The following is a 25751-nucleotide window of genomic DNA, read 5'->3' as shown; positions in this document are numbered from 1 at the left end:
AAGACCAGGCCTTAATCGATTCCAAGCAAATACAGCTCTATATGTCAGCATTTGGACACTGCTAGGCCTTTGCCCAGTTAAAGAGGTAAGGTATGCTGCCCTGGTTCTCACGGGGGAGCTGGAAACTCCCCACTCCCAACAGCTAAAATGTTGGGGCCTCTTTCCTTTAAGAGAGGCAATTAGTTTCCCAAGCTGGATGCTTCAAGCACCTTCAGGGGGAGCCCCCTCTGCTTCTTCAGAGAGGGGAAAAGGGCACTGCCTGTCAGCTCTTGAGCTTAGAGAGAAAACTATAAAATCGAGCAAGCTAGTTCTGAGCTTTGGTCTCGCCTCAAGGGGCAATACGCACATTACCGGCATGGAAGACTTTTGTGGCTCTAGAAACGGCTTCTGTCTATTGTGGGGACTCCGACAGGCACCCAGCTATGGCAGCTTGATTAGCTGGAAAGAGGTGTGAGCTTTCTTTGCATATTTATTTTGCATCCATTTTCTATCAATATACTGTCATCTTTTTGCTCAAGTTGCTTCATTTCATCTTGGTAATCAAAAGAATCTACTTTGGCTAGAACCTGACAGAATCAGGCCTCCAGATCAATACACAGGGTTACATCCTCTGTTTAGCTCTAGAATGTTCTGAATGACTGTTTTGCACAGGTGCATAACCCATATGTGTGAATCACAGAGGCCACAAAGAAGAAGCAGAGATTCACAAGCCAACTTCAAACCATGGTTTCAGCTCATGGTTTGATAGCCAAAAACCACAGTTAGCTAGCCAGGGTGGGTTCAGGCATACAAACAACAGTTAAGCTAAACAAACTGTGGCTTAGTGTTATGTCCCAATGGAGCCTCTGTGGCAAACTCAAAATAGAACTTGCTTCCAAAGAAGAGTGCTTGGGATCATTTCTTTCACTAGATATCAGGCACTTAAGGGAAGAGCTTGTACATTATATATTCAAGCTCAGGAATAGCCTGCGTAGACATTTGGGCAAATAGGTTTAAGTAGTAACTTTATATACTTTATACACTTTCTACCAACCTTAGCTTGTGAATCCCCATTTATAGTTAAGCTTGGAAAAGTTAAATCATCACCATTATGGATGCGAATGAGACCTGACTTGATTAGCTGCTGCTGCCACATACTGGCAGCCAACCTATTTTGTGTTGCAGCTGCAGCTTTATTCTATAACAACAATGGGACTGACTGACCTAGTAGTACATTGGAAGGAGAGGTGGACGTGGGAGAAGACGCATGCATTTTAGAGATGACCAAGTAGCAAGAGAGACCAAGAACACAGAACTTAAAAGCCCAGCCCAAGTATAGCGTGGTTATATAGGTAAGAATACATAAGGTATTTGGAAGGAAGGGAACAAGAAAAATAATGGGTAATAGACTGGTTCAAGGAAAAGCTGAAGGGTGGCTTTCAGTATTATACAAGTGCCAACAAGCTGATAAAGTAAGTGATTCATACACTTGTGTTCTGTGCTTTTGGTGTAATGTTCAAACAGAAAATGTTTGCATTTCCTCTGTAGGGTGATACACAAGCTATACATGCATACTGGCTTTGCCTTTAGAGAAGAACAAACAAGCAGTAGACTGAAAGAAGTCACTGATGACCAAGCATTATTTTCCTCAGCCAAAACAGATGTTATTCTTTGTTTTAAAACTTTTATGTAAAAATAAATTCATCTCTAAAAGGACTGAAACCCCAGCAGCTTCAAAGAGGAAAACAAAATGAACAAGCTTCCAGGTAGGCACACTTAGGACTGTACACTAAATAGGTTTAAATGTAAGGTTATGTGAAGTGTTTGAGACCTATAATTACATTGTGGGTAAAAAGCATTAGGTAGCAAAAAGGAAAGAAAGAAAAAAGATTTCTATGAATAGCAAGGAGTGCGTATGAAAGCTGAAGTATTCAGTGCCAAAGCTGAGAAAAGGTAAAAACAACTGTAAGGAATAGTGAGATTTGCTTGGAAGAGGAAACATACTAGGGATGTATGAGAATTTTGTTTCAGTTCGCAAACCACTAAAATATGCCCCGTTCACAACACCAAATGCAAGTGAGAGCACATGTTCTCTGAAAATGTTCACAAATTCCTGAACATGTTCACAAAATGTGATCTTTTAAAAATGCACAATTTTTGAAAAATGCATGACTTTTCCCATTCAAATGAACTGAAAAACAGGTCACAAACAAAAAGGGGAGTGAGCCAAACTGAGCTTTGAGGTAGAATTCAGAGAATTTCAGCATCTCTGGCTCTCCCATCCCTAAAACATACCGAAGGGGGGGAAGGAAAGGGGCACACAGTTTTAGGATACATTTTTGAGCAGATTGTCTGCAGACCCAAATATTTTAAACAGCATTGTCAAGCCCCAGCAAAATCCTGAGATTTTAAAAATGGTCAACACAGGGTGGATATTTTGTTTAGTCTGAAACACATGTGCTACAAGAGTTTGCAAAATGTACTCAGTAACCATGATACCTAGCAGCTTGCTTGTAAGAATTAAAGCTGAGATTATAATCGAGGGCAGGATTTGGGAAGAAAAGGAGCTGGCAGAGTGATCTGATCTGTGGTACCCCAGGATAATTCATGACCCTGGTGGGTGGGTAGATAGAAGGAAGAGGTGAGAAAAAGAGGTGCATCTCTAAGGACTCAGGTGATAATGAAGGAAGAACTCTGGTGGTAATGAAGGGGAAAAGAAACAAGGGGCTGGGATAATTACCAGGCAAAAGCAAATAGCAATGGTAAGAATAGGCAAAATAATGCTGGAGAAAGTTGGGCAGTCAGTGCAGAGGGATAAACAGCAGTGGAAGTGGCCTCTGTAGGGGGCTACTGCCCTATAGAAATGCTTATATGTGGTTTTAGCCATCATACTATAGAGACAACTATATAATATTGCTACTTCTTCATCATATCGGCATGTTTTAACTGATTATCTCTTGGAGTAGCAACAAACACTTTAAGAATAAAAGTACACACACCCTGTTCACTACTTTCTGTTGGAGATTCTTCATGCCGAAGAAAAAATTTCACCTCCTCCCTACGAGGGCCCCACTTCTGTAGATGGTCATACATCATATGATCAGAGGGAATATGCCGTTCTGAATAAAGAAAAATTAGATGTTTCTTATCAGAGCAACTTATTGGACATCTTACAAAATCACAATGTTAGGAGAGTCCAAATGGATAATCTAGTCTGCTCCTCCGCACAACCCCAGAATTGCTTAAAGTCTCTCAAAAACTTGCTTTTCCAACTTTATTGGTGGGGGGGGATCTCCAAAGAATGAGATTTCCTATCCTTCTAAAGCAGTCCTCAAAACAATCAGCTGGTTCACATGATCAACCGACCCACGGTCAACTAATCATGGGTTGTTTGTGAGTGCACAGAAATGAGCAAGCGAGCTGGCTCCTGAACATTTGCTTCTGCTTTGCTAAGCAACCCAGGAACATTCCTGGATTGTTCCATGTGCCGTTTGAACCTAGAATTCTGGGTTGTTGAGGGCAAAACAGAGAATTTTAACCCAACAACAAACTCTGGGTTGTTTCTCCCTCAACAACCTAGAATTCTGGGCTCAGATGTCACAGAGTACAACCCAAGAATGGTTCCTGCATTATTTAGCAAAGCGGAAGTGGGTGAGTACTTGGGAACCAGCATGCTTGCTTGTTCCTGACCACTCACAAGCAACCCATGGTTAACAACCATGGGTTGTTTAAGTGTCTAAACTGGCTCAATGTCTTACTAGTGCTGAGTAGGACCGTATCTTTGACAGGACACAGGCTTTCCCACCCTGAGTAATTTGCTTATAACCATGTTTTATTTACATTTTAATTATGTAGTCTTAAAGAGTAAAAGTAGGACTCAGGTTACCAGGGCAGAACAACCTGTGAGCCACCAAACTCAACACAGCCCATCAGCCTAGAACGACAGCCTACCAGGGGCTCATCAAGTCTCCTGTTTTTGCTGCCTGATGAGGCAAGCTTCTGGCAGGCCACAATACATGGCAGGTGTTTGCCATGATGGATTACATGAATGCTGGCCTGAACAGTAAGCTTATTACTATGTCATCCAAATCACTGATGAAGATATAAAATAACACCAATAATAATACTAAACTAAGCAGTGACTTGCCGAATGATGCCAATCCATTAATTACTGCCCCCTGACCAAGTATGATTTCCTACAACATATGCATACCCATATGTTAAATTGCATATTAACATATGTATACCCATATGTTAAATTCCTTCTAGTTCCTGTTTCTCCCAGCTTTCTTAAGAGGGTGCAATATAGCAATAGGTCAAAAGCTTTAATAAAGTCAAGGTGTATTGTATCAAACCTCTTTGTCTATCAAAACTACTTACTTTTACCAGAGAAGGCAACTATGCTGGTCTAACTTATCATAGAATCATAGAATAGTAGGGTTGGAAGGGGCCAATAAGACCATACAGTCCAACACATACCGCTTAAGTGATTCTTTATCATTGATTGATAGCAATCATTCTGGGTTGCTGTAGTTGTAACAAATGAGAAGCACTTTCAACCCCTTCAGTCTCCCAAGCTATTCTTTCCTCTCTACTTAACTATAGTTTACAGATACATAAGCACTGGCATTAACCATAGTTAGGGCTAATCAGGTCCTCCATTTAACTAGGGTTTTAAACAAGAATTTGACTCTGAACCTAGAATTCTGGTTAACTAGAGACTAGGTTAGCCTGGATCATGTTTAATATCAATGCCAACATATCCCTTAAGTGCAATTAAGGGCAATGGGGGAATTCTGTTCCAGGAGGGAGTATGCAATCCGACAGCCTGCTCTCAGTCTCTTAAACTTGGTTAAGAAAGGCTCTTTGTTATATTTGCTTTCTAATTGCTTCAGTACCTGCTCTCATATCTCCCCAGGTATACTGGTCCTTAATCCCTGAATCTCTTTCTTTTTATCTGCTCTTCACCAGTTTTCTGGGATTATGTCAATCCATGTGCATTCCCACAGCTAGTGCTAATTTATGGTAATTAAGGCAATCATATGAGCTTTTCATCTTGTGCCAAAAGTAAGTGGGTGGGCAATGTCTTCTATTCTGAGAATCTCATCATAACTATATTATGAGCCACAGGTTCAAGGCTAAATGTGCACATTTAACTATGTGCAAATACATGTTATTTGCATACAATCTTCACAAACAGATGCTATTAAATTAGTTTACAATTAAACTAGTTTATCTTTTCCAGTGACAATTTAGAGAGGAAGAGGTAACTGGTGGGTTACTGCAAGCTTTGTCCCCCATGCGATTTAACATCTGTATCAGGGTTAGGCAACCTGGTGCCCTTCAGAAGTTTTGGACTACAACTCCCATAACCCCTGGCCATTAGCCAAGCTATCTGGGGCTAATGGGAGTTGTACTCCAAAACATCTGAAAGGCACCATGTTGCCTACCGGGACGTAGATGTTAAATTGCTGATCTACACGAAACCTCTGGGGAAAGTCATCTGGAGGTTTGGGTTGCAGTGTCACCAATATGCAGATGATATGCAGTTCTGTTTTTGAATTCCACCTACTAATCCAAGGGAAGCTGTGAAAATTGTGAATAGGTGCTTGGTGTCAGTTTTAAGCTGGAGAAGGGTGAACAAGCTGAAATTTAATGCAGACAGGATGGAAGTACTTTGGATAGGGAAATCTGCAGATCTAGGCACAGGGATTCAACTAATATTGGATGGGGTTGCATTCGTCCTGAAGAACCAGGTTCATAGCTTAAAGGTTCTTCTAGATTTGATGCCTGTGGAAGCACAATGGCAATAGTAGCCAGAAGTGCCTTTTGTCAACGTCTGTTAGTATCTCAGGTGTGACCCTATCTAGGGAAAGTGGACCTGGATCTGGGTATCATGCTCTAGTTACATCCAGACTGGATTACTGTAATGTGCTCTATGTGTGGCTGCCTTTGGATATGACTCAGAAACTTCAGCTGCTACAGGATATGGTTGCTTGAGTCCTTGCAGAGGCTTAACAGTCAGATCCAATTACACCAATCCTGTACCAGCTGCACTGGTTGCCAGTATATTTCCAGGCCCAAATCAAAGTGCTGTTTTTGACCATTAAAGCGTTAAATGGTTTTAGTCCAGATTATCTGAAGGATTGCCTAAGCCCATATGAGCCTGCCTGTGTCTTAAGAACAACTTCAGAGGCCTTACTAGTTTGCCCATCGCTAATATCAATAAGGTATTAATAAGATAGGGCCTTCTCAGTAGCGGCCCCTGCAGCGTGGAATTCCTTCGTAAGAGATATATGGCTGTCACAATTTGTGATCACTTTTAAGAGGGTTTTTAATAACAAATTAATCTATTCTCCTTAACTTTTAGCTATGGTCTTGAAAGGCAGCTCAAAGATAACATAATATAATATATAACAACAGGAGAAAAAGCTCAATATCCTCATATAATACCCATATATCTGAAACTCCTATTTTTATTAATTTGGTAATTTTCATATTACCAAGAATCTCCCTGCATTCTGGAAGTAACTCCTCATTTTAAACCTAAGGAAGGTGCACATGTGAAGCATAAGGGAGTGTTTCCCTAAGTTGAAAGGTTTCTGCAGTTGATGGAAACCAAAAGGAACGCAATTATCTCTAGTGAGAATGAAATGATAAACCTGGTATAATACTGCATGAATAATACTTCTCCAGCAACAGTAAAAACTACAGCATAATACAACTTGTTCAGGATACCAAGAGACAGTTTACCATTTCCACGCCACACTTCAGAAAGATGGCAACTGCCTTCCCCAGGTTCTTTGCAAAATTCCACCACATCTCGACAGGTTGTTTCAGGTGTAATTGGCACTTCAGTCAAAATCTGTTCATTGTTGCTGAGGAACACAGTTAATATCATCTGAAAAACAAGACAGCATCATGAAGAGCCAACTTTTAAAGAGGCACAGGTTTGGGTTTGCATAAGGTATTACAGGTTGATAAATACCATTTGGGACATTACCTTTACACAATGGTTTTTAATCAACATGAAGAACTTTATAAAACTAAGCAAACATCCCATTAGAAATACAAAAGAATGAAGATTGGCCCTGAGACCATTAGAACCAACAGAAGAAATAATATTTCCTACTGGTTTCGCAAATAGGGGTTTTATTTCTTTTATTGTTTAGAGTATTTTTATCCTGCTCTTCATCCAAAAAGTCTCATGAAGCAGTTTATATATAATCAGTAAAACAGTAAAAAATGCAATCAGTAAAAGAGTACAGTCCCTGCCCACAGGCTTACAATCTAAAAAGATGACACACAAGGAAAAAGGAATGGTGAGGGAAGAGGAAAGAATAGCCTTGCTTCCCACTCTCATCTCCCTCAGCCCAGTGTGCTGGACTTGCTGGTGGTAGTGACAGCGGAGGAAGGAGGAGCCTTCAGCAGGGTGGTTTTCAGCGAGTATGGATCCAATGGTGTCCTGCTACCTGAAGAGAAATTGCTAGAGGATAGGATGGGTAAGTCCTGTTGCATGAGCAGAAGTCCTATTGGATCCAAACCATCATTTATAAATACCCACATACTGGCAAAATTTCATAATCTAGGCTTCGATATTTCATGGATAAAGTGGGGAAAGTATTTTCTTGCCACCATCTCAGTGAACTACAAATAACAAGGGAAGATTATCTTCATATGCTGACAATCAGAGTTCAAGGGAGTGAAAAGGCCCCACTGTCTGGGCCTTCAACTACACTGCAACTTAAATGGAAAACACCTTTTCAAACGTTAGCGGTTTTATTTTTATGTTCACAACTTTACAGTTCAAGGAACCTTAATAAAAAATATAGACTTTATGATAGCTTCTTAAATGTACAGCATTCCAGAAAGCAGGACCCTAACAAAATTAAGGGCTCCCGGGCCCAGTGCTCTTCAACATTTTTATTAAAGACCTGGATGACGAGGTGCAGAGAATGCTTATCAAATCTGCAGATGACACAAAATTGGGTGGGATAGCCAATACCCTGGAAGACGGACACAAAATTCAATGTGATCTTGATAGGCTGGAGCTCTGGGTAGAAAACGACAGAATGAAATGTAATAAGGATAAATGCCAAGTTCCGCTGTAGCAGCCATATCGGAGGTCAGACTAAGTAGCCTCATGCAGTCTCATGCTTCATGTTCTTGCTGAGCTCTTGCTCTCTGAAATATATGTTTGTAAGCTGACGAGACACAGGAATTTCTTAACTTGTCACCAAGGCTAAGGTCATAGTGATATGTATATCATGTTCTCTGCTGTTCTCTGCTTATCATGGCTACCCTATAACCCATTTCTTGTATTATAAACAATGGTGCTAGGAGAGGAAATGCTGAATACTGCAAACCCACACAGAAAGGGGCGGGAGAGATTTTGCATATGTGTCATAATGTCTATAAAAACAATTTGCTGATGTAAATCGGGGCTTTTGGCTCTTTGGAAGTGATTCCAGCCTTAAGCCTGCGCGTTAAATAAAGAAAAACTCTTTTTCCCTCACTCCGTGGTCTCTCTGACTCTGAGTTCTGCAACACTGCACCTAGGAAGAAACTAAATGCACAGTTACAAGATTGGGGTACTTGGCTCAACAATTCTACAAGCGAGAAGGATCTTGGAATTGTTATAGATCACAAGCTGAATATGAGCCAACAATGTGATGCGGCTGCAAAAAAAGGCAAATGATCTTTTGGGCTGCATTACTAGAAGCATAGCTTCCACATCACCTGAAGTACTAGTGCAGCACTGGTTAGGCCTTATCTGGAGTACTGTGTCCAGTTCTGGGCACCACACTTTAAGAAGGATTAAGACAAGATGGAGAGGGTTCAGACAGGGCAATGAAGATGATCAGGGGACTGGAAACAAAGCCCTGTGAGGAGAGACGTAAAGAACTGGGCATGTTTAGCACTGAGAAGAGAAGACTGAGGGAAGATATGAGAGCGCTCTTCAAGTACTTGAAAGGTTGTCACAGAGAGGAAGGCCAGCGTCTCTTCTCGATCATCCCAGAGTGCAGTACATGGAATAATGGGCTCAAATTACGAAGCCAGATTCTGGCTGAACATCAGGAAAAACTTCCTGACTGTTAGAGCAATACGTCAATGGAACCAATGACCTAGGGAGGTGGTGGGCTTTCCCACACTGGAGGCATTCTAGACGAGGCTGGACAGCCATCTGTTGAGGATGCTCTGACTTGGATTCCTGCATTGAGCAGGGGGATGGACTCAATGGTCTTATGAAATAACAGGCTGGATCAAAAGAAAATGTTCATTCATTATCAATGTTCTGCCAACAGTTATGCAAACACTAGTGGAAGAAAATCCCAAATCCTGCATTACCTCCTAGTGACTAACACATTCAGTCTGCAATCTCCATTTTGCGCCTGAGTCTATACTGCAGACCTCATGGCCACAACATATGGCCTAATTTTTGGACTTCTCTGTTTTTTCCACCATCCCCTGGTTTTTCATTTTATTTCATTCCTAACAGCCAAAGCTCTCTGGGCAGTTTACAAACAATAAACCCTAAAAATACAATATAACAACATAAAAAATACAATATAACAACATAACTATTTGCATAAAAAAATTAAACAATTTTGCACAATCAACAATAAAATCACAAGACCCATTAAAAATGTTATAATATGCTATCAAATGCCTGGGAGTAAAGCAAGGTCTTAACCTGGCACTGGAAATAAGACAATATTGGCACCAGGTGGACCTCATTGGGGAGAGCATTCCATAATCAGCAGAGGAGGTGGTGGCACTGGTCCTGAGTAATATAAACCAGCACCTAGGTCAAAACCAGCACTATGAATTGGGCTTGGAAACGTACAGGAAGCCAGTGCAAGCAGACCAGGATCACTGTTATATGTTTAGACCTTTTGGTCCCTGCTATTAATATGGCCACCGCATTTTGCACAAGCTGCAGCTTCTGAAGCATCTTCAAAGGCAAGCCCATGTAGAGCTCATTGCAGTAATCTAACTTAGAAGACACCAGAGCATAGACCACTGAAGCCATGTTATCCCTGTTCAGATACGGGTGTAGCTGGGCCATGAACTGAAGCTGGTAGAAGGTACTCCGTGCCACTGATGCCACCTGAGCCTGAAGTGTACCACCATATGGCCTGATGAAAAGTTCTGGAGAACTCAAAAGCTTGCACAATTTTTTGTAACATTTTGGTTAGTACTAATAAAAGTATTGCCCAACTGTGGATTTTGTATCTCCCCCCCCCCCCACTCCCTATGGGCCAACACAGCTATCTTTGTTTTTTTAATGTGCTTTGGAAAATACTAGTGGAAGAGTTTGTGTAACAATGTATCTGGAGCAGCATCACAGTATGCAAAGGGAACCTGCAATTTGGAAAGCAAGCCATTATGCCTGAAGCTCAAATAGCTTCCCATTGCTAAGCACTTGCAGCGGCAGCTTGCAAGTGCACCACTTTAAATTCTCAAGTACAAAGCAAGCACTATCAGCTGGAGTGCAAACAGTTCCCCATTGGAAAGCAAGGATTGCTTTGCACTCAGGGTTTGGGATTTAAACCAGCAGGCATTTTCCAGTGATGTTTTTTAAAAAGCCCTCATGACTAGAGCGCAATGGGGAACTGCATGCATTCCAGCCATGAGGGCTTGTTTTGCACAGAGAAAACAGTAACAATCTTGTGCAAACTGCTGCACATCTCTGCAGTTCATTTTTCTAGCTCACCATTTGGAAGCGGAAGAGACTTTCCATCCATGGATTTAGATCCAAGCATAGGGTGTAGCACTACCTTCTGAAACCAAAGCTTATCTGAGATCTAAGTCACAGAACTTACTATCCACCAAGCCAAATGTAGCCAACCAGCCATGTACTGTGGCCTTTGTTGTTGTTTTTCAGTCGTTAAGTCATGTTGGACTCTTCGTGACCCCATGGACCATAGCACACCAGGCCTTCCTGTCCTCTGCTCTCTCCCGGAGTGTGCTCAAGTTCATATTCACTGCATCGGTGATGCTATCTAGCCATCTCATCCTCTGCTGTCCCCTTCTCCTTTTGCCTTCAATCTGTACTGTGGCCTATCTGGTGATTATTTGTTCAGTCTCCGGTAGACAGAAAAATTAGAGGTTTATCAAGCCCTTGGTGGGTTGAAGTAGATTAGGTGGCTCAACAGCTGTGGAGCTTGAGCTAGGGAGCCGTATCTAAGAGCTACTTTTAGTCTGTAATACTGGCAGCAGAATTAATTCTCTACTATACTGATAAGGTACTGCAGAGGGTACTACAGAAATAAATTGTGAGGCAAACATGTTTATACACAGATGACTCCATGGAAAGAAAGCCAATGCCATGTCAAAAGTACAGCTTCCAACACGGAGAATTAAGTATTTGTTGTTAGAATAGCATAGCTGATGCCCACAGCTAATTTTACATCCTAATGAAAAATCTACCTAACGAAGCGGTTGAATATGGAGGAAGGATTAATTCTAGTACTAATAATAACCCTTTATATCTCACAGTGGCAAAGTGTGTGTATATAAAGTGTGTATATATCTAAAGAGAAGTTTGTTTTTGTTGACGATTGTGACCTATACTAAAGCTATGGAAATTATCATTATGAATTTGTGGGAATATTATCCTACTCTGAACTTGTACTTCTTTCATTTTAATGAACAGTTTAGGTTTCTAATCCAGGGAATATAGCTAGCTACCCCACTATATAGAAAAGGCTAATTTCAAGATGTGGAGTATGGCAGGGTTTGGAATGGTGGAGAGGCAATTGGCTGTCCAACAATCCAAGAAACAAGCTTCTCATAACTGGGACAGATACAAGTTGCTTTGGGGAAAAGAAGTCCACCCCTACCTCCACACAGGTACCATTTATTTCTGCAAGCCAAATTATAAGCCAAGCCCTAACCCTGTCCAAATTTGGGGCCTGGCCTTTTCCTATCCAAATTTACCAGGCAACTAAAGCAGGAAAAACTGGGAGGTTAACAAACCACTGTGGCTTATCAACCTACCTCATGTCATGCAACCCCGATCAAAGACTCAACATTTCCAAACCTATGCAACGGAGGGCATGAATGCTATGCAAAAAATGAGAGCAACTGCACAAAACAATGATCACATGAAATGATCTTAAGGGTGTTTTCATATGTGATGCCAAGTGTTTTTCACCTTGAAATATGTCACTTATGACTGTTAATATAACATAAAAAATTTAAACATTGAATGAGTATTCTAGACAATATATGTTTTTTATTCCATTTACAGAGACAGGAAATACAAAAACTGTATGAAAGCAGCCTAAGGCACGACCTTGCAAATCACCCCTGCAAGGTCAGACTATGCAAAACAACCTTCCAAATGTTTACTGCAACACCGTGCATTGCTTTTCCAACTGACAAATAATTGTCAAGAAATACAAAGCTAATAGTGGTCTCTTGGGCCTTCCCTTATTTGTAAAGTACCATAACACAATCTGAGAAGATTTACATTGGGACGCAGCTCCTAAGGTCATTACTGAATTCTCAAGTTAAGCATCCATTTCAGTGCAGAAAATGAAGGTCCCTCTGAACTAATAACCTGCATTTCCCCCAAAATGTTTATTCACAGATATTAATAAGGATTAAAACAGCAAAAATTTATTTTTATAAACAGCTGCAAAAGCCTAAGATACTATCACCCATTAGTAGAATACTTTTGCTTTGGAGAAACATATATAGATATATGTTGAGAACAGCGACTTTTGACAAAACTCTGGTAGCAATTATTATTAATATCAGGAATATAATTCTCTAAGATGCAAGCTAAGATATATGAGAAAGATATGATTCTAAGCAAATTCTGAAATAATGCTGTTTAAAAGAATTCAAACACGCACAATGTAAATATGTAAACAAAACAACTTTTCAGAACAAGTACACATACAAATATAGTATCAGAGTACAGATGTAAACCTCTAAAGATGAAAGCAGTGTTGCTCACTTTAAAGCTCAAAATCACAAATTAATGTTAACACGTATAAAAATTCTTTAAAGCAACACAGTAAAAGCAAGAGTTCACTCTCACCTTTCTTTTCATTATATTGCCTATTTTCCGATTTCTCTGCTTCACATCACTCCTCCCCAGTTGCCAAGTATTCTCTTTTGATGTGTTTAAGATACTTTCAAGAATCATTCTTAAAATGTTCCTCATATGTAAATCACACAAAAAAAGATTTTTTAAAAAATATTGAAAAGTGAAAGCTGGAATCTAAAATAGTTTCTGTGCACAGTGAGAATCTACTTAAATGGATATTCCTCTGGTCTGCTGGTATATGAATACAAGAGGTAATGACATGCCAAGATTAAGACTGCCTAATGAAACAAGACAGAGCATAGTTGTGACAGCAAGAAGATATGGTGGATCGAGTTTCACCTAATTAGGTAAGCTTGCATGAGGAGTTCACTTTATCAATTGTGTAGCACTAACCGCCACCTCAGTTTAGGAAATGGCAGATCTAAACTATGGGTAATTTTAGAGTGATTGTTGCATTACATAAGTAGAAAAACTAAAATGTTTCCCTCGTCCTTCTCTGAAACCTGTTTTTGCCTGGTTTGATAATGCCATGCACATGGCAGTTTTGGCTGCTGGTTATAAAGTCAACTCATGGCCAAACAGTCACAGCTATTTTTAGTGGCAATCATTGCTGTGGCATATAAGAGTGTATCTCCATGATCAAAGATGCTAACATTTTCCAGTGATAAGGGAAAAATAACAGTGATAAGCATTTATATGAGGGTCAGGAAATCTCAGGTTCAGTGTACACATTTACTCCTTTCTTTACTTCCATACAGTTCCAAGCAACCCCCGCCCCCTGCCCATGCACAGTACCTATTAAATTGATCAGCCTGCTTTTAGCATGAAACCAACCTCATTTATATGACTCAACAAAGAATGGAACATAGGTAGAGGCTCCTAGGTTACGCTCCAGTCCTGGAAGATTACCATATATTGGTCACAGAGCCCACCAGACCCTGGAGCTCATGCCAGCAACTGGTAATCCTCTTCTGATTTGCTCAGGAAGAAGCTGCTCCTTCAAGTTAAATACTATCGAACATGACAATCCAGCTTGATCAAGGAAAACTGCATAGTTAGTACAGGTATACCCCACTTATCTATTCATATCCATAATCTGCAGAATTTTAGACTTGTTGGCACAAGCCTCTCTTCCTTGTTAGTCTAAAAGTACATTCTGAGCACTTTATATAGTACTCAGCAAGACATTACAGGCATGTAGTAAAGGAGGACAGAACTGGAAGACCCAGATTTAAGCTCCAACTTAGCCACAATCTCACTTGGCAAAAGCAGGCCACCTCATAATTCTCTTGCCCCACAAGCTCTATTTGGAAAACATGGAACCAATTTACTTCACAGAATGAGGATGAATGGGAAATTAAAGTTGACTATGGATCAAAATAACATGAGGCGATGGCAGGAGCGTAGCCGGGGGAGGGGGCAAAAATGGCCCCTGGACCTCTCAAGATTGCCCATCCCTGCTTTACAGTTTGAGGGTTTCCAAAAAAAGATGCACTTATCCCCCTACATTCTTTGCAGGCAACTGTTATGAAAATAGCATACAGTGTAGAAGTGGCCCTAGTTAAGAAACCTGCAAAACTTCAGAAGGATAGGTGCACCTCTTTTGTGGAAGGGAAGTCTTCACATTTGGGTGGGGGAGAAAGCGTGAGTTGTTTCTTCTCCCCCCCCCCCCATTTTTGGAAGGGTTGACAATTTGTATGAAAATGGCATAAATCATAGCAGCTGTCCCTAGGCAGCAAACCTGCAAAATTTCAGAAAGACAGGTGCAGGGCTTAGGGAGTTACGATGAATGAAAAGCAGTTCAAGTTTTTGTTCTGTTTTCTGCTCAACTGACACCAAGGTAAAAGAAAGTGCAATAGGATGGGTTTGACACAGAACATACAGTGGCAGAGGCAAAAGGACTTTAATATCCAGCATTTTGCAAGCAAGCACCCACTATTACAACCTCCCAGGTCCCACAGACTCTACACAAACTCTTCTAACATTCCTGCTCCTGGAGGAGAGAACTAGCAAACAGGACTGAACAGAGAAACAGTCCCGCAATATATTACTTTAATTTTCCTGCCCCAAAGCACTGGGATTGGAGAGCCTTGTTCAAATCACTCACTGTGATTAGAAGCTAGAGCTGTCAGTCACAAAGCACTGCCCCTTCCTCTCCCTTCCCTCCTCTCCCCACCATGGCATTTTCCTTACATGGAGGGCTTAGGGAGAAATGTACAGATTTTCACAGACACACTGTCTGGGTCTTCGTTCCTCCAAATTGCCAATGAAATTTCAGGAAGGTTCAGATTTGAATTCAGTCTGCTTTGGAGGAGTCCCCCTTCAATTTGGACATCTCCCAAATCTTTCGAAATAAACCCCATTTGGTTTGGGATTTGGCCAAATCCAAAGCACATCCCTAGTAAGAAGCCTGGTAGTAGTTTCTATAGTAGGCAGAGGCTTTCCAGGATTAGACGCTGTGATACCAGGAATGGAAAAGATGAGCTGCCTAGAAAAATTAACTGATAGAAGACTCACAAATACCTTAGCAATGTTAACTCTTGCCTTGCCTCAAGGAAAGTAGAGAATGACAAAGTTCCACAGCATGGTTTAATATTTGTGAAAAGTACCGAAGGGAAACAAACAAAATATTATGAAGGATAGTATGCTGCCTCGCTGACTACAGGTATTTCAAATCAATACACCGGATGGGGGCATATTACACTAAGAGGGAATGGCATGTCTCCTGATTCAGTAAAGAAACACTCTCTGAGAGGGTCTAAGTTACAGGAACTAGCACCTCCCCTGGGAACTGTCTGCACAGCACTTTGAGAATCATTTGTCTCTAGCTAAGGTGTTCATACCTGGCCACATTTTCCCAGTATGTGACATTATGGGCACAATCCTATGGCCGCTAGACAGCGGCTAGGTGGCCATAGGATTTTTCTATCAGCACTCCACGGTTGGTTCCCAGAAAACCAACTCCCCGCCGCTCTTAGTTGGTGCGGTTGGTACCCGGCAGCGCACTCATAACAGCAGCGTAAAAGGCAGCGTTCCTGGGGTGAGGAGGGGAAGGGACGGCAGAAGCTGTTAACGATGCTTCCTATGCACCGTCCGGCCCACCCTGCCCCCTGAGGCACACTGGCTAGAAAACCAAAATCGGCCGACTAGCCACAAATGAAGGGCAGCCGGAGCGCGGAGGAGAGGTCTCTGCCCACCCTGCATTGGATAGTCGGTCACCTTCGAGTTTGGAGGTGGCCAACTATTCCCATAGGATTGCGCCCTAAGTTACTATGATTTAATATTTACTTAGTATTTATTTAATATTTACCATAAGTGATACTGACCATCCCATGGGCTTACAGTCCACATTTTGCATTCCAGATCCTTAAGAAGCTCAAGCAAGTTTTCCAAAATGTAATGTTTTAGAAGCACTTTAGTGTACCTTTTCTTATTTTGGCTTGCAGTGCCCATAGGTCTCACTTAAAAACAGACCTATACCAAGGCTACCATATATTGGACACACAGCCCACCAGACCCCAGAAAATGAAAGACTGAACAACATAATCTGTAGAGCATTTCCTTTCATTTAAACTGATGGCAAGTTCTACTTATTTTACACAAGCACTAAAAAAATATATTTTAGTTTTCTCCACACTTTTAGACATGAAATGTAGTGAGTTATACTTAGATTGCAATCTCACACACACTTACATGGGAGTAAACCCCACTGGATTTAATGGGACTTACTTCAGAGCAAACATATATAAGATTTTACTGTTAATTTATCACTAAGATTTAAGGTTGTGAGGTAAGTACAAAATATTTTCATACAACATAGGAAAGACAGTTCTAGGAAGGTACACAAATTTATCTATCGACATCTGAGAGAAACAAGTCCAGAAAATGCTTCCTCCCACGTCCTAAAATGAAAGTATACAATGGCCCTGTTCAGACATAACACTAAGCCATGATGGTTAAGCATTTTGAGCTATGATGGCTTAGCATGTTGTCTGTGGGTGTTTTTCGTAACCACGGTGGCTACATAACCACGGTGTAACCATGCTCACTAAGCATGCGCTGCTGTAGGGTTAGCAGCCCCTACCGTGGCTTAGTGTGTTGTCATTCAGGCCCCTGTGATTAACCGAGCACTACCATAGAGTTCCTTGGCAAGAGTGGCCGAAAATGGCCCTGCAGCTCCTGCCAGCATACAAGATCCCCATGGTCAAAATCTGTCTAGTAACACATGATACAGCAGCCGAGAAGGAGCCTCCTCGCTCTCCATACCCGCCCGCAGTACAAAACTGGAGAAGCGCACAGGGAACAATGATGTTTTCAATCCCACACTGCTGCCGTCAGCACAGCGACCTTAAGTGCTCCACACTCTCAGGTACAAACGCCTGTGGCTGCTACGGAAAGCGAAAACATCGCCACCTGCCCAGACAATGGCCAAGGAGAGGCATCCTTGCCTCAAGCCCTCCCCCGCCTCCAAAGCTGCAGACCTCCAGCCCCCACGGCCAGTAAGGCCAAGCCCTAGTATGTGATTGGGCCCTGTGCACCGCAACCCAGCGGGGAGGCGGCGGCTGCAGTGCCAGCCCAAAGATGGCTGCCCATGGCAGCCACAAGATAGCCACTTGCTTCACTGAGGTTGCTAGGATGCGCGGTGGCCCAGCCAGAGGACTGCTGGGTTTTGCAAGATAGGGGGTGGTTTGGGAGTGGTTGGGCTAACCATGCTGCAGACCATGGTTCCGTCATGTGCAGCAGGAGCATGCAACCTTGTCAGTAGTAACCACCATGCACTGTGGTTAGCCTAACCACACATCCTTAAGTTACTTCTGAACAGGGCCGATGTATAGCAGTCAGTGATGTGGGTTTTCCATAAAAACTTGAATTGGACTATTTTCCATAAACGTTTCCAATGCAATCAAGGTTCACCTGTAGAGTAATCTGCATAGCAAAATCTAAAGTCAGTTTGTTGCTTTAAGACAGCCTTCCCCAACCTGGTACCCTTCAGATATTTTGGACTTCAGCTCCCATCAGCCTCAGGCAGCATGGTCAATGGTCAGGAATGCTGGGCACTGTAGTCCAAAACATCTAGAGGGCCCCAGGTTGGGGTGGACTGCTTAAGGAACATAAAGCAGCCTTTCTATTCCTAAAGTTATTTTATATATAACTTAGTTATACATAAAAATTATCATTACATTTTAAAACATTTAAAAGTAAACTCAGCGAGCAATCCTGTGTCCCCTACACAGCGTCTGGGGGACATAGGATTTTTCAGTTTCCTGGCTCCATGCTCGAAGACAGGGCTCGGAGCCAGGACACCGTGTCCCCCCCCGGGTAACAATACATAAATACTTTGTCTTAAATTCCAAAAGAAAATATTTTATAATCCAAAGTTGTTCAATCTTTTGGGAAAAAACCAAAAAAAGTCCTCAGAAAAAAAAGTTTTTTCCCCCGAATCTGGGTTTTTTCTGGGCCTTCACATCTCTACTCTAATCACACATAAACAATCTGTATATATGCAGCTGGTTGCACAAGAGTTGGATGTGCATACCATTCAAGCAATGCAGTATGGATATACTGCATCATCACTTGGATACATATTTAAGGCTACAATCCTATAACACTTAACTGAAAATCAGTTCTATTGAAATAAAAATGGAGCTTCCTTCTGAATATATATGTATAGAACTGCACTTTCAGTGGACATAGGATGTATGCTCGTGGTTCCCAGTCCAACAAATGATATGCACACAGTTCTCTTTAGCTGTGCTATATAATACACACACACACACACACACACACACACACACACATCCCACAAACTAGGTCCCTTGCTACAGTTCTTTTCTGCATCAAGGAATCGAAAATGTTTTACTTACAGATAAAGTCTCCATAAACTATAAAGACAAAGGAAGCTTCAAATCTGCTAAGACATTCAGAGATGCATGTTAAGATGGATTTAATGGTTTATTCAAGCAATACGAGAAACTTACATTAGTGCCTTCAACACCGCATGGCAGCACATCACACTAAATGAAAAATGTTATTGATTTTGAGTTCAAATGCTAGTTACCGCACACATGGCTGAAACAGTCTACAGAATTAGAACTGAGGGCTGGTAACCATGGAGAGGGATATTTTAAACATAATGCTTTCATATAGTGGCGTCACAGCTCCAACTCCATTTTTATGTCATTCTCTAAATATAAGTATGCTACATATAAGTATGCAACATATAAGTTCTGGATGTCCTTCAATACTCTTAGATAAGTATAGAAAGCATCTATCCATTGTGCTTTTACTTAGCAGTAAAGAGGTATTGGAGAACACTTTTTAAAATTACTTCTGTTAAAATTAACCATAGGAAGCACTCTCCAATTCTAAAGGCTTGTTTACATAAACAGGGATATCTTATGATGTTTCAATGGCCAGGACTGTTACTGTGAATCAGCAATCCTTGCCTAACAAGGCAGGAGATTTTCAGCTGTTCAGCCTTGCTTGCTATCTCACTCCTAGATCATTTGAATTCCATCCACCTCTGAATACCTAAGATAATGGTGCAGTTCACACATAATGACAATCCACATTTAAAAAAAAAAAGGGGGGGGGAACCCTGCTGGTTGAATGCTCCCACTGTGAACAGGAACAGCTTAACAATCCTGGGTTAAACCCTGGGTTCCAACTCTGGCTTGGAGGAGAGACAAGCCAGAGTTCCTGGTTTGCACGTCATGGTATCCTTCTAGGCTGCATGGTGATGCCCCTTGCAATTGGCTACTCAAGGTTATAGAGCGGAGGGCTAAAGAAGTACTATCCCCTTCAGACTGCAGCATGGCCTCACCCTTAGACAGACCATTTGAGCCAATCTAGCTATAAATGCTTTCAGGTCACACCAGGTCAGACAGTCTCAAATTGTGTCTGTGAACCATGGGTGGACTGCAAGCTCCATTCAGGTGGCCCACGTTGTGGAACAGTTGAGAACACATGTACTTGACTTATTTTTTTTCTGTTCTGACAACCATCTTTTTGTGCTATGCCCTGACTCCCAGATCAAGGACTGCTTGAGCTGCCTGGCAATGCTAGCTTCTGAGCCTAGGAGTAGTTAGGTTTAGCTCTGCCTTGGCTTCCTACATTCCAGTGCTGACAGAATGCTTCCCTGTAATTATATGAATAGGTGTCCTAAATCAAACCAGAGATTCACGCCTTAATAATTACATCTATCATTAGCCAGACTGATCAGAGATACAATTTTCCAGCTTGTGCACCTACTTTTCCTCTCTGGCAGATCATAAGATTACTAATCACCTCCATACTACAAAAAAAAAATCTTGCAAAATCTTATAATTTGTTATTTTTCTAAGAGGTCTGTGGGCCTATTTTTCAAATGTGATTGTAGAGTTACAAACCTTCCCGCCTGCCACTGTAGCCACACCTTTCACAACAGCTTGACATAAAGATTACGTTCATCCCTTATGTTCAGGAGACAAAGGAGACAGAGGCTAAGAGGTAAGTGGGTTGCAGGAAGCCCAGGGCGCTGCCCTTTATCCTTCTGACTGGCTGTGAGCTCACCAGGAGCTTCTGAGAGCTCCAACTGAATTGGAGGGGTGTGGCCTGAGTACTCCCAGCAGCTGACTGGGCGGGAAGCTTCAGTCTGTTTCCCGCCTCCCAGCTGAGCAGAGCAGAGCAGAGCAGAGCAAGCTGCTCCAGCTGGTCCAGGGACTACAGAAGCAGGCAAGCTCCCAGAGAGCGAGCGAACAGAGCGAGCGAACAGGGGGAGCAAACAGGAGTTGGCCAGGGGAGTTGCAGTGGTTGAAGAGACAAAGGAGACAAAGGAGACAGAGGCTAAGAGGTAAGTGGGTTGCAGGAAGCCCAGGGCGCTGCCCTTTATCCTTCTGACTGGCTGTGAGCTCACCAGGAGCTTCTGAGAGCTCCAACTGAATTGGAGGGGTGTGGCCTGAGTACTCCCAGCAGCTGACTGGGCGGGAAGCTTCAGTCTGTTTCCCGCCTCCCAGCTGAGCAGAGCAGAGCAGAGCAGAGCAAGCTGCTCCAGCTGGTCCAGGGACTACAGAAGCAGGCAAGCTCCCAGAGAGCGAGCGAACAGAGCGAGCGAACAGGGGGAGCAAACAGGAGTTGGCCAGGGGAGTTGCAGTGGTTGAAGAGACAAAGGAGACAAAGGAGACAGAGGCTAAGAGGTAAGTGGGTTGCAGGAAGCCCAGGGCGCTGCCCTTTATCCTTCTGACTGGCTGTGAGCTCACCAGGAGCTTCTGAGAGCTCCAACTGAATTGGAGGGGTGTGGCCTGAGTACTCCCAGCAGCTGACTGGGCGGGAAGCTTCAGTCTGTTTCCCGCCTCCCAGCTGAGCAGAGCAGAGCAGAGCAAGCTGCTCCAGCTGGTCCAGGGACTACAGAAGCAGGCAAGCTCCCAGAGAGCGAGCGAACAGAGCGAGCGAACAGGGGGAGCAAACAGGAGTTGGCCAGGGGAGTTGCAGTGGTTGAAGAGACAAAGGAGACAAAGGAGACAGAGGCTAAGAGGTAAGTGGGTTGCAGGAAGCCCAGGGCGCTGCCCTTTATCCTTCTGACTGGCTGTGAGCTCACCAGGAGCTTCTGAGAGCTCCAACTGAATTGGAGGGGTGTGGCCTGAGTACTCCCAGCAGCTGACTGGGCGGGAAGCTTCAGTCTGTTTCCCGCCTCCCAGCTGAGCAGAGCAGAGCAGAGCAAGCTGCTCCAGCTGGTCCAGGGACTACAGAAGCAGGCAAGCTCCCAGAGAGCGAGCGAACAGAGCGAGCGGTCAGGGGGAGCAAACAGGAGTTGGCCAGGGGAGTTCGGCAGGGGAGGTCAAGGGGGAGGCCCCTAACATTTTTTTTTTTATTTTTCTTTACTAACTTTTTTCCATTTATTTGTCTTGTAACACACACTTCCACACCAGTGGGACTCTGCTTTTAACCTCTACTGAGTAGAGGAGCAGGCACAGGCTAGTCTAGAACAATCACAAAGCTAGACACAAAAAGGGAAAAGAGGCAATGGAAGGACAAGACTCTCCAGTGGTGGTGACCTGCAAGGTGTGTGCAATGTTTGTTTTCTTGCCTGAGAACAACATGGCCTACACCTGCAACAAGTGCAAGTTGATCACGCTGCTGGAGGAAAAAGTAAGTGGACTGGAGCGGCGACTGTCAACCCTCCGGGGAATAAGAGAACACGAAGAGTTCTTGAACAGAATGGGGGAACTACAGCAGCAAAGGGCAGACCAGAAGCTTGAAGAGCAACAGCAAGATGAGGCAGTGGGAAATGCTGAGGTGAAGAAAAATGGAGTAGAGGATACTCCTTGGAAAACGGTGACAGTTAGGAGAAGAAGAACTAGACGCCACTCTGCACCAGTGGAAGCGGTGGAGCTGTGGAACCGATTCCAGGTACTTGCAGATGAGACTGGAGGACAGCCTGCAGAGGAAGAATCACAGGGGAACCTGCATGAGAGTGAGCAAGAGGCTAAAGGTCAGTCAAACAGAGGCGATGAAACCCAGGCCTACAAGAAGAAGAAGAGAAGAGTGGTAGTAGTGGGAGACTCCTTGCTGCGTGGGATCGAGACCCAAGTATGTCGCGAAGACCCATGGACTCGCCAGGTATGTTGTCTCCCGGGAGGACAGATTAGAGACGTGACTGAAAGGTTGCCTGCACTCATAAAGCCCACTGACAGGTATCCCTTTCTTCTCATCCATGTGGGAACAAATGATACCGCCAAGCGGAGCTACGAAGAGATCACGTCAGACTTTGAAGCTTTGGGAAGGAAACTCAAGAACTTTGGGGCCCAGATAGTTTTCTCATCCATCCTTCCAGTAGTTAGAAGAGGGATAGAAAGGGAACGAAAAATACTCCGGGTGAATGACTGGCTACGAAGGTGGTGCCGACAAGAGAGATTTGGATTCTGGGACCACGGGCTATACTTCCTGGAAGATGGGCTGTTGGCTAGGGATGGGTTGCACCTCACAAAGGCTGGGAAGAACGTGTTTGGCCACAGCATGAAGAACTTCATCAGGAGGGCTTTAAACTGAATCCTACGGGGAAGGGAGATGTAATGTTGGGGGTAACAATGGACGTAGGCGCATGCACTGCAATGGAGAGAACAGCGCTGATAGCGCCCAATAATAGTCTTCAGACACATGTAGGAAGAAAGCCAGACTATGAAGCACATAGTCTTCGATGTCTATATACTAATGCCCAGAGTATGGGAAACAAACAGAACGAACTTGAACTCTTAATACAGGAGGGAAATTATGACTTGATAGGTATAACTGAGACTTGGTGGGATGACTCTCATGACTGGAATACAGCAGTTGAAGGATATAACTTGTTCAAAAAGAACAGGAGGAACAGAAAGGGAGGCGGGGTTGCACTGTATGTGAAAAATACATATCTCTGCACAGAAATACAGGAGGAGGAGCTTGGTAGCCCCATCGAGAGCATCTGGGTTGAAATAAATGGAGCAAAGAATAAAAGGAACCTGGTGGTCGGAGTCTACTACCGGCCACCCAATCAAGGAGAAGCCAAGGATGAAACTTTTGAAAAGCAAATAGCCAATGTTTTAAGGAAGCATGATGTAGTAGTAATGGGGGACTTCAATTTCCCCGATATTTGTTGGGAGACAAATTCTGCAAAACATGGCCCCTCCAGGAAATTCCTGACTTGTGTGGCGGATAACTTCCTCCTACAGAAAGTAGAGGAAGGAACTAGAGGATCGGCTATCCTTGACTTGATCCTAACCAACAGAGATGACTTAGTGGATAAAGTAGCAGTTACAGGAACTCTGGGGGAAAGCGACCATGTTGTACTTGAGTTCTTGGTTCTAAGGGAAGCAAAAGCCGAGTGTACTCAAACGCGTACCCTGGATTTTAGGAAAGCTGATTTTAATAAACTCAGAACAATGATCAGTAAGGTCCCATGGCAAGCAATGCTAGCGAGAAAAGGAGTCCAAGATGGGTGGGAACTTTTAAAAAAGGAAATTCTCAAGGCACAATCACAAACAATTCCAACAAGAAGAAAAGGTGGAAGACAACAGAAGAAGCCAATGTGGCTTCACAAAAAGCTTAGGGATGACCTGAAAACAAAAAAGGACACATATAGGAAGTGGAAAGAAGGCCAAGTAACAAAGGAAGAGTACAGGCAGGTAGCACAGAATTGCAGGGATGGCGTCAGGAAGGCTAAAGCGGAGAACGAGGTGAGGTTAGCGAGGGATGCTAAAAACAACAAAAAGGCTTTCTTCAGCTACGTGCATAGTAAAAGGCAGAGGAAAGAAATGGTTGTTCAGCTATTAAATAAGGATGGCAAAATGATAACAGAGGACAAAGAAAAGGCAGAGGTGCTCAATTCCTACTTTGGCTCAGTCTTCTCCCAAAAGAGGGTCTATGACCCCCCTGGCAAAGGCGAAGTACAGGCTGAAGGGGCAGGATTGCAGCTTGAGATCGACAGGCATATGGTCAAGGAACACCTCATTACTTTGAATGAGTTCAAATCTCCAGGGCCAGATGAACTGCATCCTAGAGTCATAAAGGAACTGGCAGAAGAGCTCTCAGAACCGCTGTCTATTCTCTTTGAGAAATCATGGAGGACCGGGGAAGTGCCAGATGACTGGAGGAGGGCTAACGTTGTCCCTATCTTCAAAAAGGGTAAAAAGGAGGAACCTGGGAACTACAGACCAGTCAGTCTGACATCAATCCCTGGGAAAATTCTGGAGCAGATCATAAAGCAATCCATCTGGAAGCACCTTGACAACAATGCAGTGATTACTCGAAGCCAACATGGATTTGTCAAAAACAAGTCCTGCCAGACAAATCTGATCTCATTTTTTGATCAAGTCACCTCCCTTGTAGACCGTGGGAATGCTGTAGACATCATATACCTCGACTTCAGCAAAGCTTTCGACAAAGTGCCCCATGATATCCTGATGAGCAAACTAGCTCGAAGTGGGCTAGATGAAACAACGATCCAGTGGATCCACAGTTGGCTACAGAATCGGACTCAAAGAGTGCTTATCAATGGGACCTTCTCAAGCTGGGGAGAGGTAACGAGTGGGGTACCGCAGGGCTCAGTCCTGGGCCCAGTGCTCTTCAATATTTTTATTAATGACTTGGAGGAGGAGGTGCAGGGAATGCTGATCAAATTTGCAGATGACACAAAATTGGGAGGGATAGCTAATACTTTGGAAGACAGAAACAAAATTCAAAGTGATCTGGATAGACTGGAGTGCTGGGCAGAAAACAACAGAATGGCATTTAATAGGGACAAATGCCAAGTTCTGCACCTAGGAAAAAGAAACCAAATGCACAGTTACAAGATGGGGGATACGTGGCTCAACCACACTACGAGCGAGAAGGATCTTGGAATTGTCGTCGATCACAAGCTGAATATGAGCCAACAATGTGATGTGGCTGCAAAAAAGGCAAATGCTATTTTGGGCTGCATTCATAGAAGCATCGCTTCCAAATCCCGGGAAGTACTAGTTCCCCTCTACTCAGCACTGGTTAGGCCTCATCTGGAGTACTGTGTCCAGTTCTGGGCACCACACTTTAAGAAGGATGCAGACAAGCTGGAGAGGGTTCAAAGGAGGGCAACAAAGATGATCAGGGGACTGGAAACAAAGCCCTATGAAGAGAGACTGAAAGAACTGGGCATGTTTAGCCTTGAGAAGAGAAGACTGAGGGGAGATATGATAGCGCTCTTCAAGTACTTGAAAGGTTG

General features: G+C 43.2%; 1 protein-coding gene across 5 annotated transcripts in view; it reads right to left on the bottom strand.

The window, feature by feature from the left end:
• The window catches only part of PPP1R13B (protein phosphatase 1 regulatory subunit 13B), a 95086-nt gene that overhangs the window by 58751 nt on the left and 10584 nt on the right, over nucleotides 1-25751 (bottom strand). For 4 of the 5 annotated variants that reach the window (XM_084837593.1, XM_084837611.1, XM_084837602.1 and 1 more), the window contains exons 2-3: nucleotides 6733-6880; nucleotides 2979-3098 (exon numbers count right to left, since the gene is read on the bottom strand). In XM_084837593.1, the coding sequence (XP_084693719.1) occupies nucleotides 2979-3098; nucleotides 6733-6880 (268 nt within the window). Of the gene's footprint in view, nucleotides 1-2978; nucleotides 3099-6732; nucleotides 6881-13033; nucleotides 13246-25751 lie in introns of those variants that run through there. The other variant, XM_084837633.1, reaches the window with a different exon arrangement.

The sequence above is a fragment of the Heloderma suspectum genome, chromosome 1 (genome assembly GCF_057233095.1).
Source record: "Heloderma suspectum isolate Gila_16-S chromosome 1, 16-S_ref, whole genome shotgun sequence".
NCBI classification, from domain to species: domain Eukaryota; kingdom Metazoa; phylum Chordata; class Lepidosauria; order Squamata; family Helodermatidae; genus Heloderma; species Heloderma suspectum.
The sequence above is the reverse complement of the archived record's forward strand: the minus strand, read 5'-3'. Positions and strand labels throughout refer to the sequence as shown.